Genomic DNA, 18,625 nt, shown 5'->3' on the forward strand with positions numbered 1-18,625 from the left:
CGTGCAAAAGTCAGCCCACGCATTCCACGCCTGTCTAGGCCTAATAAAAATTGGTGCATCGTGTACAGCGATTAAATCATGGTATATGAAGCAATTGATTATCTGGATTCCAAGTGTTGTGCGCAGTTGCATGGCGTTGAGGCATGCATGTGTTGCTGTTGAAACGTGTGGCCGCCCTCTTTTGCCCCATTTGACCCCTATACCTACACTCTCCCTTTATCCTCACTAGATTAGCTATTTAGCCAATTTATATATCAATTAGATCTTAAATCGATGCCCTTTCAATATAGCTGTCTCGAATAATAGCCTCAAGTCTCTTCCAACCTGGCTCGCGTGGCGTAGGCGTGCCCGGCGGCGACGATGACAGCGAGGGCTCCGTAAGTGGCGGCGATGACGATGGTGCTCGTTGTGGCAGCGGCGGCTGTTGTGACGATGTGATAATCTCAATAGACCCCTCTCTCTCAATATGAGGCCATTGAATTGACTGCAACGGTCTTTCTGATGCGCAAGCTGCGGCCACAGCCGCTTGCTCTGCTGGCGTACCGTCGGCCTTCACGCCAGGGCGCACAAAGCGGCGTGCGGGTTGTGTCTATCGTGAACTTGTCTGCCTTGAGGAGGCGTGCATACATCTCTTCGCTTGTCTCGAGGGCAAGATAGTCATCGCTTTTCCCCTTCCAAGCGAGCCACTGTTTGATCGTGAGTCTTCTTGCCTTGCCATTGATCACTTGGAACTTCTCGTTACGATATTGCTCGAGTAGCTGTTCCCTCTCGCGACGAACCATAGCCTTTAGTTGGCGAAGCTCCTGACGATGTGACTTCTGGGCTGCGAGCCTCTGGGATGACTCTTGTGACTGACGAATATCCGCAAGGCTGACGCTTGTATAGAAAGTGCCCTCGCTGGCCTTGACAGCCTTGCCTTTCCGTGTACGGGCACTCATCTAAGTTTGTACTGGTTGACGATGTCTTCAAGCCTCTGGAAGAAGGCCTCGATATAGCAGACATCACTAGCCTCAAATGTCTTCCTAGCTCTTTCTACAGCCTTGATCGTTGTGACCCGAAGTTCTGGATGGGCGTCAATCCAAGCATTGTACCAATGCCTTCCAGGTGCTCGGGCATTAGGATCACGGCGTTGAAGAAGGTCAGGGCGACAGCCTGGACCTGTTGCCTGTTGCCGGGAAGCCGGAGCGTTGAAGCCACGTAACATAAGCGGCGACGGCATCGTCTTCATCGTCAGAAAGAAGTCTTGGTCGGCCAGCCGAACTACGGCGGCCAAGGGCACGCTGTACGGCCTTTTGAACAGTCGAGGAGGGCACGTTGAAGATAGCTGCAGCCTGCCTAATAGAGACGGGCTTGGCAGACGAGCTACGCGTCTGCCGGCGCCTGCCATACGTGAGGTCGTCACGAGAGGTAATGACCAGCATTGCAGCCTTCTCAACGGCGGCGGCGGCGGCTGCGCCGGCGTGGGTACGCATAGTGATGATGGATGTGATGCACAGTCTGACTACCACGCGTTACGCGTATTTTTGGTGGGAGCTACGGTCAAGCGCGAGTGTGGTGGGGTGTGCACGGGTTCGGGGCGCGTCCACACATTACCCGTGCCACGCCCCACTTTATTTGGAATTCGCAAGCTCCCACCTCCTAAAGTTGGTGCTCACCACCAGTATCCCCACACCACCGGAATACCCAGAATTTCGACTCCCCGACTTCAGCATCCCTATATCTTAACCAATTCACGATCTCGTCGATAGCCGAAATGGAAGCACGTGTACAAAACGCTCTTCGATATATTGAAAATTTTCCGGTGCTAAAGTCGCAACCGTAGCGCGAGAATTCGGTGTAACACGTGATCGATTGCGATACCGTCTTCAAGGCCGACCTCCTAAAACTGGCCAGCGAGCTAGAAATACGAGGCTTTCCGAACCAGAAGAGAAGGCCCTATGTCGCTATATCGATCGTTTGGATAATATAAACCTTGCGGTACGCGTCGAGTTCGTTACTGACGCGGCAAACTGTATCTTGCGCGAGCGGTCTAGCCAGCGCGACGCTCCTACCGTGGGGCCAAACTGGACTTCTCGCTTCTTAAAGCGTCACGGCTACTTCAAAAAGCGCCAAAAAAGGCTTCAAGCAGAGCGCCAAGTCTCCGAGAATCTTACACGAGTTAACCAGTATTTCCAGCATCTTCGGCAGGTTATCCAAGACAATGGTATACCTCCTGAGGATATCTGGAATATGGACGAGACTGGTTTTCGCATCGGGGTTGGAAAAGACCAGCTGATTGTGACAAAACGGAGGAGAGCTCATTATTTTGGCATTCCTGAGAATAGGAATCCGCTACTGCGATCGAAGCTATCTCGGCGAATGGGAGGTTGTTCCGGCTTTTGATACTCGCTGGCCAGATGCACATGGCTTCATGGGATCAAATACCTGAGCTAGATCCTGACACAGTTATTCGACCCACGCCTACTGGTTACTCAAACGACGTGATTAGTCTGGAGTGGCTCCAGCATTTGACAAGCACTCGGAAAAAAGCTCAAGAAGCTCGAAGCGACTTCTAATTCTTGATGGTCATGGCTCTCACCATACCAGGCAGTTCATTGAATACTGCGACAACCACAATATTATTCCCTTCGGCATGCCGCCTAATCTCACGCATGCACTTCAGCCTTTGGACGTTGTCGTTTTCCAGCCCTAAAGCACTATCACGCCAAGGCTTTAGATGTCATGGTTCGAGATGGCCTCGTCAACATAACCAAGCTTGAGTTTCTCTCCTGCATTCAACAAGTACGATTGCATGCTTTCAAGGAGAGTACTATACGCTCCGCATTTCGCAAGACAGGAATCTTCCCATTCAATCCACAAGTAGTACTTCAATGTTTGGAAGCTCGTCAAGCACGACACCCACCTCCTCCCAATTCAGGACCACACTCCTCACCTTTCGAGACACCATTGACTCTACGACAAATAAACAAGGTAGCGGACAAATTAGATCTCGTCCTTGAAGACGATAAAGCCTGGATCCCGACTTTTCTCACGATCTCAGTCGATTTATTCGAGGATCGCTATCTCTGGCGACTGAGCTCGTGCAGACTAAAAGGACTTGGGACGAACCAAAATGGCGGAGCGGATCCAAAAACAACGTAAGGCTATGAAGAATATACAGTTACAATCAGGAGGAGTATTGTCAGTGGCCCAAGGACGGGAAATGGTGCAACAAAGGGAGATGATCAGATTGCTAAAGCAAGGAAGGTAGTAGAAGACGCGGAGAAAAGGCGCATAACGCACGCAAGCGATGGTTTGAGGAAGCAGCAAAAAGGCACGCCAATGGAGGTTCAGGAAGGTTAGAACGAGTGGAAGTACGCGATTCTGAGCGTGGTACGCGGTGGTTGAAGCGATTCTAGGTCGGGGAGTCGAAATTCTGGGTATTCCGGTGGTGTGGGGATACTGGTGGTGAGCACCAACTTTAGGAGGTGGGAGCTTGCGAATTCCAAATAAAGTGGGGCGTGGCACGGGTAGCTCCCCAACTAAGGGGCTTGTCCCCTTAGTGGCTCCCGAAGGGCCCCGCCAACGGGTAAATGTGGAAAGAATTTCCACATGTGGATCCATATCTACCATCCACACCACGGCCGTGATCTTAGTAATCATCCACATCCACTCCAGATTCTCAGAATGTAGTGGAGTGGAGTGGCTTTGAACCCTGCGAACGAATAATCAGAGGAAAGAAAGGAGGAGTTTTCTATATAAAGAATTCCTAGATCTAAGACTAGTTGTCTAGAATAATACCCTGCTGCCTAGAGGGATCGAACGAATAATCAGAGGAAAGAAAGGGAGGAGTTTTCTATATAAAGGGACTTTATGTCTACTAGATATCCTTTTCTTAAGCAAGCTTTCTAGCTACTCTCTAAGCAATACAACTACTAAGATCACCTCTTTACCTATCTTCCTACCTACCTTCCTATCCGTCGTACGGACACTAAGTAATCTTAGTGAAAAGTGTCGGCAACTAAGTGATTTACCGGTGATCTGCCGGATCCCGTGGCCCGCCGGATTTCAAAATCACTTCCGACCATCTTCAAACCATCCAAGGTACGCCATCACGGAAACGCCACAAACTAGCAGCTACAACGCCAGGCACAACACGTTCCGACACGCAGAATTGATACTGGTTAGCTTCTCACCCAAACACGGCACCCCTAGTAATCTTAGTGAACGGGCGTGCCGGGAACAATTCAATTTAGCAAACATGTCACACTCGCTGAAGGTAGTCATGTTCGCGGGGTTGTGGTTGCCAACCACTATTGGCTGGACTGTCGTGGTGCTTACGCTGGCATCTATGCAGCCCTCCACTGTGAGAGGAACGGCTGTAAACCAGTGCTGTTCGGAGCCCCGGGTTACATCCGGCAAGACCTCAAGAGAGGTTGGCCAGATGTCGCCGTGGCTCGGGTAACATGCAACAATTGCCCCCGGGGTTTCTCATGGCCCCAGTCAATGGGCCTAGTCGATGGGCCCCAGCAGAATGGCATTTCAACTTGCTCGGTGACACAGGAGAGCGACCAGAGCCAACCGCCCTGCAACCGCAGTGTGCCACTCTCGGTTGTGGCCAGTAATGCGCAGCGACTTCATCACGGGCGCGCAACCAGGAGAACTTGCCCACGGGCAGATAGGGACCGTAGGGTAAAGCCTACGGATGAGAGTTTCACGATCCACGCGCACTGAGCCAAAACAAGAACAAAAACAAAACAAACACAAAAACGGAAACAAAACAAAAGACAAAAACATGTCAAAACTAGACGACCGTCCAAACGTGGCGTGGTATGTCGGCGCCATGTGACAAGCCGGAGGCGGGAAGTAAACGACTACCATGCACCACCACCCTTTCGCCAACCCCACCCTTTCGCCAACTGTCAGACATTTGGCTCCACACGGGTCAGAGATGGCATCAGGCAATTGATGAGAATTATCTAAAGAACAAGAAGTGAACGAACGCACGGAGTTGTGCAGCTCTTTATACGCAAATGAAAGGTCCGTCGCGTGATTACGCAGTAGTGGTTGCCTAGCAGGCAACAGCGGCGTTGCGAGTAACATCGCCACTTCTGTCGCGAAGCACGTCTGAGATCTTGAGCTCGGGATCCCATAAGGGTATACAGCTAAGGGCCCTGACGGCTAGACAGAAAGGCAGCCTGCAGAGAGTTCTGCGGCTGCAGAAGACTATTAGGAGACCGCATTAGGCAGCCACATAGGCTGTAGAGAGACTGCATATACGGGGGAAGCTGAAAGAGCCCTCGGCGACTAGGGAAAGTCAGTATGCAAAGGGGGGGCTGGGGAAAGGAGCCCAGCCCCCTAGATATTGTACCTATACAACTGAAAAGGGGATATCAATAGGGAACCAAGGGATATAAATAGGGAGCCTAGAAGAGGGCATTTGCAAGAGGGACAGACACGACGGAATACAACACATCATACCCATCGTTACACAATCAATGCCCACTTGCATGCTCTCTTCGTGAGAACTTCATGAATAATCATCCTAGGCAGGCTTGATATGCGACACACCCCCCAGCGTTGAGTGATCAAGTCAACGCTGCTAGAAGCTATCACAACCAGCCTGACCTAGAAGGTCATCGACATCCCACTTCCAAATTTGCTTCCCTCTTGATATCTGTCAGATTCAGCATCGATCGGAAGTGCTCGAATTTCGCTCTCGATAGCGCTTTGGTCAATCCGTCTGCTGGCATCTGATCAGTCTTCAAGTATTCCACTAGGAACCTACCCTTCTTGAATTCCTGTTTTAGCCACATGTTCTGTATGTCAACGTGCCGCAACTTGGTCGTGATTCTCTGGTTCTCCTCAACCACTAGTCGGATCGACTGAAGGTTGTCGCAGTAAATCTTCAGAGGCCCGAGATCAAGAGAGATATCCCTAATAGTCGGTCCAGGGCGTAACTCTCCTTGGTTGTTCTCTCTAGGCTGAGAATTTCTGCTTCGGTGGTTGAAGACGTGACTGTGTCTTGGAGCCCAGCTTTCCATATGACCGGTCCGTTGAACAACATCATCACATATCCTGCGATGAACGACGGGTCTCGATATCATCTCCAAATGACGCGTCGCTTGCGATCACAAGTACCTCTCCCTGATGCATCCCGTCGTACATGATTGCAAGGAATCTCGTTGAGTATAGGTATCGGATGCATTGGTTTGCGGCTTCAAGGTGTTCAGGCGATGGGTTTGTCAGGAACCTCGCGAGCTGGGCTGCTGCTCGTGCTATATCGGGTCTGGTCATGACCGCGATATACATCAAGGATCCAACTCGTTCCTGATACGCCTTTATCTCTTCCTTGGTAGCCTGCCCGTTGTACTTGACGAGCGGGATCGTCGCGATGGGGATTGATGGTACTCGGAGTTTCAAGTCGCTGAGCTTGAACTTTCGCGCAATTTTCTCGACGTACGCGTCTTGGCAGAGGTAGATCTTCCTGTTTGGTCGATCCCTTACAACTCTGATGCCAAGATACCACTTAAATTCTTCTTCGCGCAGATCGTATTTGGATTGGAGATGCTGGACCAGGTCGTTTACCGCCTTCTTCTCTTGCCGTGGGTTGAGAATCAAGATGTCGTCGACATAGACAAGAGCCAGGATTTTGCCGTTGGTAAACACACAAGGTTCTTCATCCGTACGGTCAATCCCTGCCTCCTTGAGGGCCTGGGAGATCTCATTGTACCAGAGCAGTGGAGACTCTCGAAGACCATACAAGGCCTTGTCAAGTTCCGCGATCATGGTTGAGCCTTCTCCAGGTTTCAAGAAACCAAGTTCTACAAAGCCTTGCGGGAGCCGGACGTAGACGGGATGGTCCTTCTTTAGGTCGCTGTACAGGAAGGCGTTACCAACGTCGAATTGTCTAACGTCAAGACCGAATCGGGCTGCGATTGCCATCACGATTCTGAAGGTTTTTGCTGCAAGGGTGGCTGCATATGTCTCCCGTCCGTCGTCCTCGTCCTGCAGGTCGCCACGGACGCAGATCCGAGCTTTGCACCTTTGGAGGTATCCGTCCTGATCAAACTTATAGGTGAACACCCACTTCAGTGGAAGAGGCGATCCCTGTGCCTTGCTGCGTTCGACCAGTCTCCAGGTGCCACGTCGGAGGAGATCGTGCAATTCCTTCCTTATGGCCTCTTTGAAGTCTGGGCCCATCGGGTGGTTTTCTAGATCCTGGTAGCGTTTAGGGAGTCGTACAAGGTCATCGCGGTGAAATCGATGATCTCGTGCCGTCTTAGAGACTGCGGCAAGAAAGACACTATGAAATGTTTCGAGGTTTCCCTCTGGATGTTGATCCGCTGGAAGCAGGGCCGTGAAAACGCTGTTGACGTAATCATCGTGCTTCCTCTTTGGCTTTGGTGTCCGGTCACTCTTGCGAGTTGGCTGGTCACCGTAAATCGCCTGTTGACTGCGGCGGGTGCGCGTTTTGCCGCGTGGTTCTTCAGGAATTGGTTGGTCACCTGACGGCTGCTTGTCCGGTTGCATGCTATTGCCTTCTGAGGAAGGTCGCCGGCGTGGTGGCAGCGGTTGAACTACGATCGTGTCCCGGGTGACTCCTTCAGGACTTGGATCGCTTGAATCAGTCGACCTTTGGCTATCATAGCTTGTTTCTCTGTCTTGTTGGGGCAGAGACTCTAACTCCACTGGAGAGCTTTCGGCGTTATGATGCTCAGTTAGATCGCTGTTTGAACCAGCCACAGAACGTTGGGCAGGTGAGCTCGGGTCTGTTTGCAACGGTGGGTCTGGTGTTGAAATCTTTGAGCCGGTTGACCTGGAAGCTGGTGAGGCGTCCCTTCTGTCCAGCTGTGGTGTTGGTTCCTGTCACGACCCTGCGCGCCAGCGTAGAGACACCAGCGCAGAACCTCACCAGTGTCGCGTGCCCAAGCAGCATCACGTGCCCACGTGCGACCTCGTGCTTACCTGAGCGCTGCTGAGGTAACCTCGTGCATATGCACATAAGGGCCAGCTCGGTCGTGTAGTCTAGTCCTTCTTTCTTGCTCCTTAGCTTTGAGTCTTCGTTCATAGTGCCAATACATCTTTATAGCCGTCAAGGCTCGTATGTGCTTGGCCGTAACAGTTCCGGCGTCGGAAGGACCGGGGATTCGCTCAGAGGCGTGAGAAGTCTGTCTTGCGAAGTTGCGATAGAGGCTGCAGAAGCTGCGATCCAGCGTCTTTAACATCTGAGATGGCACCTCTAGTGTCTTCCACCCCCGAGTTCGAACCCTCCAGGTCGCACCCAAGATATGATGATCAAACTCATAGAAATTCATCCAAGAGCGTGTCCCAGTCTCGCTGAGGAAGCGGATCGAGCGCCTGTGACGTTGGCTTGTACTCGGCGATTGCCTCAGTCTCGAGCTGTTCTTCCTTCTCTGGATCAAAGAATTCCTCCTCGTTGAATCGTACATCTCGGGACAGGATAACCTGATAATCCTGATTGAGCTTGGGGACCCAGATGCGATAGATATTGCTGGCGTGGTAGCCAACAAGGTATCCAACGTGTGCTCGTGGGCCAAGCTTGAATTGATTGATGTCTTTCCGGGCCTTGTATCGGCTGTTCAGGGGATATGCTTTGCATCCATACGCATACACCCCACGCCAGTCTGGTCGGAGATCCTTGTTTGCATCAAAGTCGACGTTTGGCGGTCTGTACCGGTACCATCGAAAGTGTTGGTGAAACCAACGGTCCATTTTCTCCTTAGGCGACATCCAGTCGTTCCTCCGGCTTGGAAGGATATTGTGTATCCAAACGGCTGCACGATAGACTTCTGGCCAGAGTTCTTGCGGCAGAAGGCCGAACATACAGCGCATTCGTTGCTGATTAATACCCCCAGGTCGTTCCGCACCACCAGTCGGTTCCTTGGTGTGCGGCGGCGGAAGTTCAATCTCAATGCCTACTTCTGTAGCCCAGATCTGGAACTCGGAATCGCGTTGGAAGGGCAGGTTGATGATGGTCCTTTCGTTGTCGATTTTGATCTTGCAGATCGATGCACCCGTATGTCGTTTAACTCGGGCTTCAAAGTCCTTAATGATCTGGCTGACTTCCGTTTTGAAGTCAAGGACCAGGAAAACATCATACCGCTAAACTCGTCGGTGACAAGTAGAACGTAGCGGTGTCCGTTGTATGCCGCAGGAACTCGAAAATGTCGATAAAGACCCGAAAGAACGGTTGCCTTGATTTGTTCGGGGATTCCCTGCGGGAGATAATCTCGGTTGCCTTGCCGGTGCCACAGGCCGTGCACTGAACGGTGGTTGGGCCCTTGATCCGGATGCCCTTTGTCTGTAAGACAAGTTGTTCAAGTGCTTGTGGCCCAGCGTGGCAGGATCGGTGATGCCAGGTTTCGGACGAATCAATCGTGGTGGAGGCGGAACCCTTGAAATCGCCATTCTCTGCCGTCTTGGCCTAGTGTTGTCTGTCTGAAAGGAAGAAAATACGCCTTGGAAGGCGTTGAACACGGAGATCAGTGATTGTGGAAGCTTGAAGTAAGAGCGGGAAACTGGCTTGTATTCGACTACGTCGAGATCGTACTGGTCTGTAAGCCGACAAAGGATATCATTGTCGTCATAGGTTCCCATTCGAAGCGTGTTGTCGACCCCACAGTGCCATAGACCCTTCCTTGCAAGCTTCTTCGCGCTGACAATGTTCGTGTGGAATCGTGGCACATGCGCAACGTCGAGAAGAACAAGGGCGCGTGTGTTTCTTCCGTTTTCGCCATCCAGAACATTTTCCACCCTTCGAGTGCCCCGTGCTTCGACCTTCAAGGAACCTTCTCCGATCATAACGTAGTCGGTTTCCTCAGCTTCGCGGATGTCGGTCAGCAGACTCTTGTCATTGACGATATGGGTAGTTGCTCCACCGTCATAGATCGTCGAATTGTAAAGAGGATGCTTCTCGCGTAGAGCTGAAAAGACCGAGTCGGTGGTTCCACTTGTGAGGCCTTTTGCATCGATTGTCAGTCCGGCAAAGTCGCCATGTTTGCGTGGGTTTCCTTTATCTCCTGCTTGATCTGTCTTGGCAGTGGCTGCCGAGGCCTTGACCGTGTCTACAAGACTCTTCCACTTGGCTTGCTTGAGAGCTTCTTGCAGGTCTTGACGCGGCTGGACTTGACTTGTCGTCCATCCTTGGACTCGCCATTGATTGCAATTTGTACAGCAGCGCAGTCAAGGGACTTCCATCGGTGCTTAGACGACGGCACTCCGCATGGACAGTGGCTTTGAGCTGCATCAGAGGCGGCAAACACGCTGTCAGACAGCTTGCTGCTCATTCTGGTGCTTCGGACCTGCTCGTGGAACAGTTCGCCCAATGCGCGTAGTGTGACATCAATCTTGAGGCCGAACTTTTTGCTGTTCATGATGTGGACCTTCTGCTGGCTTGCCCATGTCGCATCAAAGGCAGAAGTCGCTGTGAGAAAGTCATTGAGGGCAGACTGTCCTTCAAGCTCGGCGATCTTGTGTCGTTCGCCTTCTAACTTGGCTTTATTCCAAGCCACGAGCCAGTCCTCGGCTTGACTCTCTTTGTCTGGGTGAGGACCTGACGGTATCTTAAGCGTGCTTCCTCTTTCTGTTCGTCTTCAGAGGGCGCAAGGCTTGATTTCAGGTCGCGGACAATAACGCGAAGGTCAGACTTGGAAGTCGTGTTGCCAAGATAGGTTTTATCGACAGTTGATCGGACCCAAACAGCGAGTTCAGCATAGGCGCGCTGCCGGTTGGCGAAGGTCGCTAGCTTGACTTTGTATTCGGACTGAAGACGTGTGAGTCGGGTCCACTGACCATCGTTGAGGTCAGTGGCCGGGTCTGGTCTTGGTCCGGCAGATGCAGCGTTCTGCTGGTATGCGCGTGCCCAAGCGTTAAAGGCAGACTTGTTGAGTGACTCAAGCATTTCCTCGGAAGTCATAGGCTCCTTTGGTTCCTCCAGGATCGGAGCATCCTTGTCGATATCGACAAAGCCAAAGACCTTGGAAGTCTCAGCCCTTGAGACGAAATCGTCGTACCAGGAAGCCCATTCGGACGGTCTGGAGAGCGTAACCTCAGACTTGGCTGTCATCTTCGGAAAGCCTTTGGTGTTGGGAAATGGGCAGCAAGGAGGGATAGAACGATTGGCGTAAGCAAGCAGACAAAAGCGGCAGGGTTTGTATCCCCTGAGTGATGTGTGCGTGTGGCGCAGACATTGCAATAATAAATAAATACATATTTTTGGCATATTGTTATGTATTGTTAGGAGTGTGGCTATATTGATATGTATTGTTAAGCTTATCAATAATTATTAATATAACATTGAATGCTCATCTCCGTCTCCGTTGGCGCCGCCCACATCCATGATCTCGTCATCAACCGCAACGTACAGTTTGCGAATCAAATCGTTCCTCACCCAATTACCCAAGCATTGCAGCTTTTCAGTCCTGTCCGCGGAAAGTCGAGCTCGATCCCAAGAAAGTGTCCGCCTTGTGCAGAGAACACCGCTCCGGCTCGTCCGACATCGCTGGGACGCTGAGTATGTCAAGGGCCATCTGATGCAAGCGTGGATACTCGGCTCTCTGCTCCTCACGACACCACCATTCAAGCGGATTGGCAGTCAGCATATGTCTCGGAGGAGCATTGATGAATTTCTCAAACTCGTCTTCATCGCCAGGTTCATCCAGGACACTCATTGACTGCCTTATGCGCTCGTAAGAAGCGACCTCGCGCTTCACAACTGGGTCGCACGGTTCTCTCCGACGAAATCGGTCTGTCCTTATACTTCGCCCATTGCCGCTGCGCTGCAGCAATGGCTGTCTGCCGCCACTCTGGTGCCCAATGACGGTCGAGATACCTCCGCCGTTTTTCTGGATGGAGCAGAGTGCCGTGGCATACACGGGGTTTTGTCGGTTTCTTCGTAATACTTTGAAAGAACCCACCAGCCCATGTGAACCGAGCTTACCATGTGGGCGTTTTCGGCATACTTGACCTGCATCGAAGTTGAGCTTCTCTTCTTCAGCCCGAAGGCAATACTTGCAGAGTCTGCGACTGACCTTTGCGTCTTCGAATTGCACGAAGAGTATGTCCATGTTCTCTAGCACCTGATCTATTGAAGCCCAGGCCATTTGCTGCTCCATGGTGGCCTGGTGAAACGGCTGCAAGAACTCGTGTGTCATCTTCAATACTTGCCAGTCATCATGAGTCAGGATGTCGTCCTCAAGCTCTCGATGATACTGATTGACGAAGACCGACAATGGGCCTTCCTGGCTGATGGCGGCATCAAGCAGCTTGAACCACGAGTTCCAGCGCGTGATGTTGTCGATACCGAGGGCTTTCCCCGCAATGTCGTCCCATGCGTCGTTGTGAATTGTAGAGTTGCGAATGAACACAGCAATGTTGTGAAGTTTTCCCATTGGACCGATACTCCGCCAACCGGCAATGTCATTTCTTTTCCTGCGCTGGGCGTGAGTTCTTGGCGTAGATTCTGAATGGAGGTGGTCATGCAAGGCGTCTGCAACAGTAGTTTGATTCAGTTCATCGTCCGCCTGTTCAACGGCGGCCTGAAGTGCACTTTCGCTGGTCGCAAAGAAAGGCTTGCAGGGAAAGGTTAATGATGTGGCCAGCGCACCGCGTTCGAGAGGATATTGGATCAAAGGTCAGCCCATGCTCTTGCGATAAATCGGCAGAAAGTTGACGGAGGCAAGTGTCATTTTAGCATCATTGTCCCCGGTGAAATAGCCGAGTTTTTGTGTTATGCCGTATCTCCGGATGATCTTCAGTAGGTGCGGCGTCATCGCTGCGCCCGCGTGCGACCGTCGCAGGTTTGGCAATCCCAGCAATGCCTTGCGAGGCTTGTATGCCTCGTCGACCCATTGCGCATGAACAGCGATGTATGCCTTGCGTTGAGGAGAAGACCATACATCCATTGCGATATGCACAAGACTCCGAGCGCCTTCGAGCCACCGACAGACGGATTGTTGATGCGTGTCGTAGGCCCTATCTAGATCCGAAGCGACCGTGTTGCTAGAGTCGACGAGGAACTCCTCGACTGCGGGGTTGATCGCGGTCAAAGTGCCTGATACTCTGGCCACGTCGCGCAGCTCAGTGGCAGATGCCTATTCGCGGAAAGTAGCATCTGTGCCTCTCGGAAAGCATCGACATTGATCACGCTCCGCAAAATATTGACCTCGCTCTCTTGAGTCAGCCTCAGCTGCTTTTCGCTTGTTCTCGCGAAGGCATTCTCGATGGCTACTTGACGCTTGCATCGAGCATTCGTGTCTTCTCTGACTTGTACGTGATGAACCTTTTCGAGATGATAGCGGGCGTTGCCAGAAATGTGGGTTGACCACGATGGATTGCGACAACGTTTGCAGTAGTGGAGTAAATTGCCACCTGCCGTGCGTGGCTCATCGCCTCGAGCCTGTCGAAAGTGATGCCAAGTCGACGTCGCTCTCAACTTCCTCCTCTTGACTGCTGCCGGAGGAATGCTCCGATTCTGAAGGTATACTGGCAGATTGCGAGACACTATCGGAAGGCAAAATTGATGACGAAGGGTTCGATGCGATGTCAACTTCCGGCACACGGGATACGTAGTCTTCCATTGCCAAAGCTGAGATATCGAGGGGCGCACTTCGATCACCAAAATGGAGGGCATGGAGAATCTTGAACGAAAGAATGCTCCCATTCTGTGCCGAGCCCCTTTCCTCAGCGCTACGGCTGACGTGTGGAAAAAGTAAGTACGCCTAAAACAGGCATTCAAGTCAAAATAGGGGCATATTAGCAATACATATTGATAGGGGACTTCCATATTGTTATCGATATTGATAAGCTTAACAATAAATATGCCCATACTTATCAATATATATTGATTACTGCAATGTCTGGTGTGGCGATAGGCACCGTGCGAGCGATCTTGCACGATGGTCGGAATCAGCTATGATGAGCGCCTAAGTGCTACCGGGCTCATAACTGTCAGACATTTGGCTCCACACGGGTCAGAGATGGCATCAGGCAATTGATGAGAATTATCTAAAGAACAAGAAGTGAACGAACGAACGCACGGAGCTGTGCAGCTCTTTATACGCAAATGAAAGGTCCGTCGCGTGATTACGCAGTAGTGGTTGCCTAGCAGGCAACAGCGGCGTTGCGAGTAACATCGTCACTTCATGAATAATCATCCTAGACAGGCTTGATATGCGACATCCTACCTACCTACCTACCGACATTCTGTCTCAACATCAATCTGGAACATCTCAACAACCATGGCGGCTATTGACGAAGCGCTTGCTTTCCTGAAGTCCTCAGAATCGGTCAATTACGCTGAAACAGCTCGCCAATTTGGCTGCGATGAGACCACGTTGCGCCGCCGCCATCAAGGCAAACAGCGCTCAAGAGTGAGTCTAGGGCTGATATTTGAAGATTTTGAAGTCGAATTGGCCTCAGGACCCTTGAATTGAATGAAGCGGAATCGGGTAAGGTCTTCAAATTCGACGAATCGAAAATCAGGAGTCTTTATTCAATTCATTCATCAAAATCTTGAATGAATGGCGATATGGTCGAAATATATGGTGAAAAAGGATCACCCGCTTCGCAGCTGCCAGCCAAGGGGCATGCAGGGGAGGAAAAGGCTAATGCCCAAAGCCACCCACCAAGGGCCTCCTTTTCTTTCGGAGCAGACACACACGTACACATCAAGAAACTATCGGGAAGAAAGACAGACATCAGATATGTGTCAATTGCAGCGCACCTGTAGGAGCGCGTTCCACTTTTGCCTGCATGGCGCAATGGTCTTCGCAACAGAAACGAGCTGCTTTGACCCCCATCATACCAATAGATTCCACAATGCACTTTCCCCATTAGGCACGCCACAGAACCACCGTTACGGGCGACTGTAGGCCAGACTGTATCAAAACGCATTTTGGGCTGTGGGCACCCCGGGGTTAGATTACCCGATCGGGTCTAAGTGCAACTGGGTAACTTGTACCGGTATATTGAAAGAAATGAAAGTAAGCGTTCGCTCTGCGCATTGGTACACATTTTCAGTGCTTTTCTCCCTTCTACGATATCATTGAGCCCGAATAGCGCTTTACTCAGTTAAACAAATATGCCTCGACCACAAATTGATCTTTCCACAGTTCAGGAGGAAATCACCGGCTTGCATCGAGATGGATCCTCTATTAATACAATCCGTACGCATCTTCTCGAGCATCATCAGCTTCAAGTAAGCCGCGCCAGTCTCTATCGATCGATCAAAGACTGGGGACTTCTTCGTCAAGCACGTACGATCACTTCAGATACCTTACGGGACCGAATTAGGTCGCTATTCTTTGATGAATGTCTTAAGGATGATTTCATGCTTGAACGACTTAGAGACGAGGGGTTACGATCTCAAAGTTCCGTCTTGAAAGAATTCGGCTTGAAGAGGGCTCTACCGCCGCCAATCCCTGAAGCGCTCCAAGTCGCAAGAGAACGCGCCCGGTCCTTTTTTAACAGCCAGGCACAGATCTCTACAACTCTACAAGGACATGGCCGGAACTATCTCTATACCTACGTATATGCGCCAGCAACATCATATTATTAGTCGTGATGCCCTATACGCAGAGTATCGAGACTTCACGCCTGAGAACGTTAGGGAACGATGGGGACGAACACGTTACAAACGACGTGACTTCTCTATCCATGGCCCAGACTGGGTCTGGTCTATTGATGGCTACGACAAACTTAAGAATTGGGGTTTTGAGATCTATGCTGGTATTGACGCGTACTCACGGTATATTACGTGGTTTTACTGTGGGTTTTCATCCAGTACGAGCTGGAACGTTGCAAAACAGTACCTCCACGTACTAAACCAGCGGCACGCTATGCCTCGTATCTTGCGATCGGACCATGGTAATGAGACATCCCTCTTATGCGGGATACATTATTACCTATCCGGCATGCGAACGAAGGAACAGGTCTCTTATCTCGTCCCAATTGCATTTGGAGACTGCTGGTACTTTGGCCGAAGCATTCATAACACCCGGATTGAGAGCTGGTGGCATCGGTTAGGCAGTAATCGTGCTGGGTTCTGGCGAGTAAGTATAATTTTATCCATCATCTACCCTAGTTATACTAACTCTCCATTAGCAATACTTTCAATGGCTCACCGAACATGGCTTATTTGACAGTAGCTCAAGGGCGGATCGAGTGGCAATTCTCTATATCTATATGGATACTATCCGTCAAGAGCTAGTCCAATTCGTTCATATGTGGAACAGTCATACTATTCGACATCAGCCAAATCGTCCACACGTTCGAAGCGGGCAACCTACGGTCTTATATCATCAGCTTGATTCTGCTGGTGAACAGAATTATGCCGAGGAGATCCCACCGGATCGGCTTCGCATATGCACCGAGCTTTTCGATGAGGATACCACGAACCTAGACGACTACCTACCGCTTAAAACTAAAGAGATATGCGATTATTTGGTTCAATTAAGCATTGGAACTATATCTTCAAGTCCTCCGAACCCGGAATATCCATGGCTTGACGAGTACAACTCGCTCCGGACACATCTGCATCAGTATATTACTGATCAGAAGCAACCGGAAGTCACGTTACTTAGTCGCCCAGAAAATGGTCGGGACCGACTACAACAAGTCTTATCACAGTCTAATATTAGCCTAGACGATCTTGAACAGTTGAGTTTTAGGAGTGACGATGGTAATTAAAGAAAAAGCAAGTGAACGGTTAAGATTGCGATTTTACATGAGCTTGACGACGTGTAACCATTTGCTCCCTATAGTCCCGTCCGCGTTAGAGATACCATCTTCTTGAGTCTCGCCTTCCTTGATATCCTCTAAGACCTGACCTGGGCTCCCTAAATCTGACTTAAAGTCCTGTGAAAAGTCAAAATCCGCCTCAGATGCTACTTGTATCGTAGATTTATTCTCGGCCTCCTCCTTGATAGCCTCTACCTTAAACTTCTTGCTTGTATTCTTCGGCGTCGGTTTAGTCTTAGGAGTTGCTTGCGTTTCTTCGAAGACGCACTCTCTTTTTTAACTAAAGGTTCGTTCTTGGCGCTAAGAATATGTGCGGGTTCGAAGAGGTCGTCTGGGTTGTTGTCGCTCTCGTAAGAGAACAAAAAGATTAAAGAGTACTTAAAAGGTGATGCAATCGCCTTGTTTGAGATCGAGCGAAAAGGTCAAGCAGGGATGTCGTCTCGTATGCTTGTGATGGATAATACGAGATCGAGCCTGGATTGTTTGCTAAGCAAGCTGATAGGAGCTTCCAGTCGCGATCGATTAAAGTCTCGTCGTTAATGGCTCTGCGAATAATCTGTTGAATCATGTCGGAATGTGACGGGAATTGCTTGGCTGGTTCGGAAAAGAAACAGTGTGTAACCTTCCGTACAAGACTAGGATATCCTACGTGATACTTCTTTACAGGCAATCCTTTATTATCGATGATTCTAAAGGACGCACAATAAAAGTTCACCGTTAGATCGAAGGGCTGGAGCATTGATCGCTTTCTTGTTGCCTGCGCACTCTCAGAGCGATGGGTGTTGCCCTCGTTCGTGGCCGTAACGAGTTGACGTAATCCATTTGTAGACTTTATAGCTGGGACTGTCATCGTAGGAGCTATCTGTCGTTCTGTTTGACTATCGTCGGAAGTGAGATCGATCGTCTGCGCGTCATGGTTGTTGGATCTCGAGCTTTGTATATTCGTCCGTTTAGTTTAGTTTAGTTTAGTTTTGTCGCGAAGCACGTCTGAGATCTTGAGCTCAGGGTGACCATAAGGGTATACAGCTAAGGGCCCTGACGGCTAGACAGAAAGGCAGCCTGCAGAGAGTTCTGAGGCTGCAGAAGACTATTAGGAGACCGCATTAGGCAGCCACACAGGCTGTAGAGAGACTGCATATACGGGGAAGCTGAAAGAGCCCTCGGCGACTAGGGAAAGTCAGTATGCAAAGGGGGCTGGGAAAGGAGCCCAGCCTCCTAGATATTGTACCTATACAACTGAAAAGGGGATATCAATAGGGAACCAAGGGATATAAATAGGGAGCCTAGAAGAGGGCATTGCAAGAGGGACAGACAGAACGGAATACAACAAATCATACCCATCGTTACACAATCAATGCCCACTTGCATGCTCTCTTCGTGAGAAGTTTAGTGTATTTTCCGTCCAGCAACTTTTGGTCGCTCAGGTCTCCGGAGCACAGGACGTGCTGAGCTAGCAGGTGTCTACATGCTACATATCGTACACTTCACCCACTATCCAGCATTTCAGCGGCTCAACGGCGCTCATGACAAACCTGTTGCCCGTCAGCGGGACGTCCAGGCATGAAGAGAAAGCTGTACCGTGGTCAGATCAGCCAATTTGCTTCTGGGGCCTTGCAGCCCTTGATGACCTCGGCGATCGCATGGTCGCGAGACCTTGACGCCGCCCGAGATCGGAGCAGGTAACAGAAAGGATTGAGAGGAAAAGGTAGGGTGAGAGAGGAGAATAATGACCGTCTAGTGGCGTGGGCAGATCCCTCCGAAGAAGGAGCTCGCTTTCGCCTGACGGATTTGTCAAAGTCCTTGCCGATTGCGCGGTTGATGGCTGCAGCCGGCCAAGGTGCAAGCCGCATACGATGCCGTGGCGCAACCTTTCTGCAGTAAAAGA

General features: G+C 50.7%; 3 protein-coding genes across 3 annotated transcripts; all 3 read right to left on the minus strand.

Annotated features, from left to right (window-relative positions):
- Nucleotides 1-308: 308 nt before the first annotated feature.
- Nucleotides 309-1,472, minus strand: HRG_07080 (uncharacterized protein; the record flags this gene model as incomplete). Its single annotated transcript, XM_044865551.1, has 5 exons — nucleotides 309-402; nucleotides 544-897; nucleotides 951-1,062; nucleotides 1,092-1,165; nucleotides 1,198-1,472. 5 exons carry the CDS (start codon nucleotides 1,470-1,472, stop codon nucleotides 309-311), a joined length of 909 nt encoding a protein of 302 aa, XP_044719513.1.
- A 4,736-nt stretch (nucleotides 1,473-6,208) lies between these two features.
- On the minus strand, nucleotides 6,209-7,182 carry HRG_07081 (reverse transcriptase (RNA-dependent DNA polymerase) domain-containing protein; the record flags this gene model as incomplete). The annotated part of the gene is made up of 4 exons (XM_044865552.1): nucleotides 6,209-6,257; nucleotides 6,317-6,747; nucleotides 6,808-7,024; nucleotides 7,070-7,182. The coding sequence occupies 4 exons, from the start codon at nucleotides 7,180-7,182 to the stop codon at nucleotides 6,209-6,211; spliced, it is 810 nt and encodes a 269-aa protein (XP_044719514.1).
- A 4,235-nt stretch (nucleotides 7,183-11,417) lies between these two features.
- On the minus strand, nucleotides 11,418-12,392 carry HRG_07082 (transposase-like protein; the record flags this gene model as incomplete). Its single annotated transcript, XM_044865553.1, has 1 exon — nucleotides 11,418-12,392. One exon carries the CDS (start codon nucleotides 12,390-12,392, stop codon nucleotides 11,418-11,420), a length of 975 nt encoding a protein of 324 aa, XP_044719515.1.
- Between the last annotated feature and the right edge of the window lie 6,233 nt (nucleotides 12,393-18,625).

Source organism: Hirsutella rhossiliensis, assembly GCF_020360975.1.
Source record: "Hirsutella rhossiliensis strain HR02 chromosome Unknown scaffold00007, whole genome shotgun sequence".
NCBI classification, from domain to species: domain Eukaryota; kingdom Fungi; phylum Ascomycota; class Sordariomycetes; order Hypocreales; family Ophiocordycipitaceae; genus Hirsutella; species Hirsutella rhossiliensis.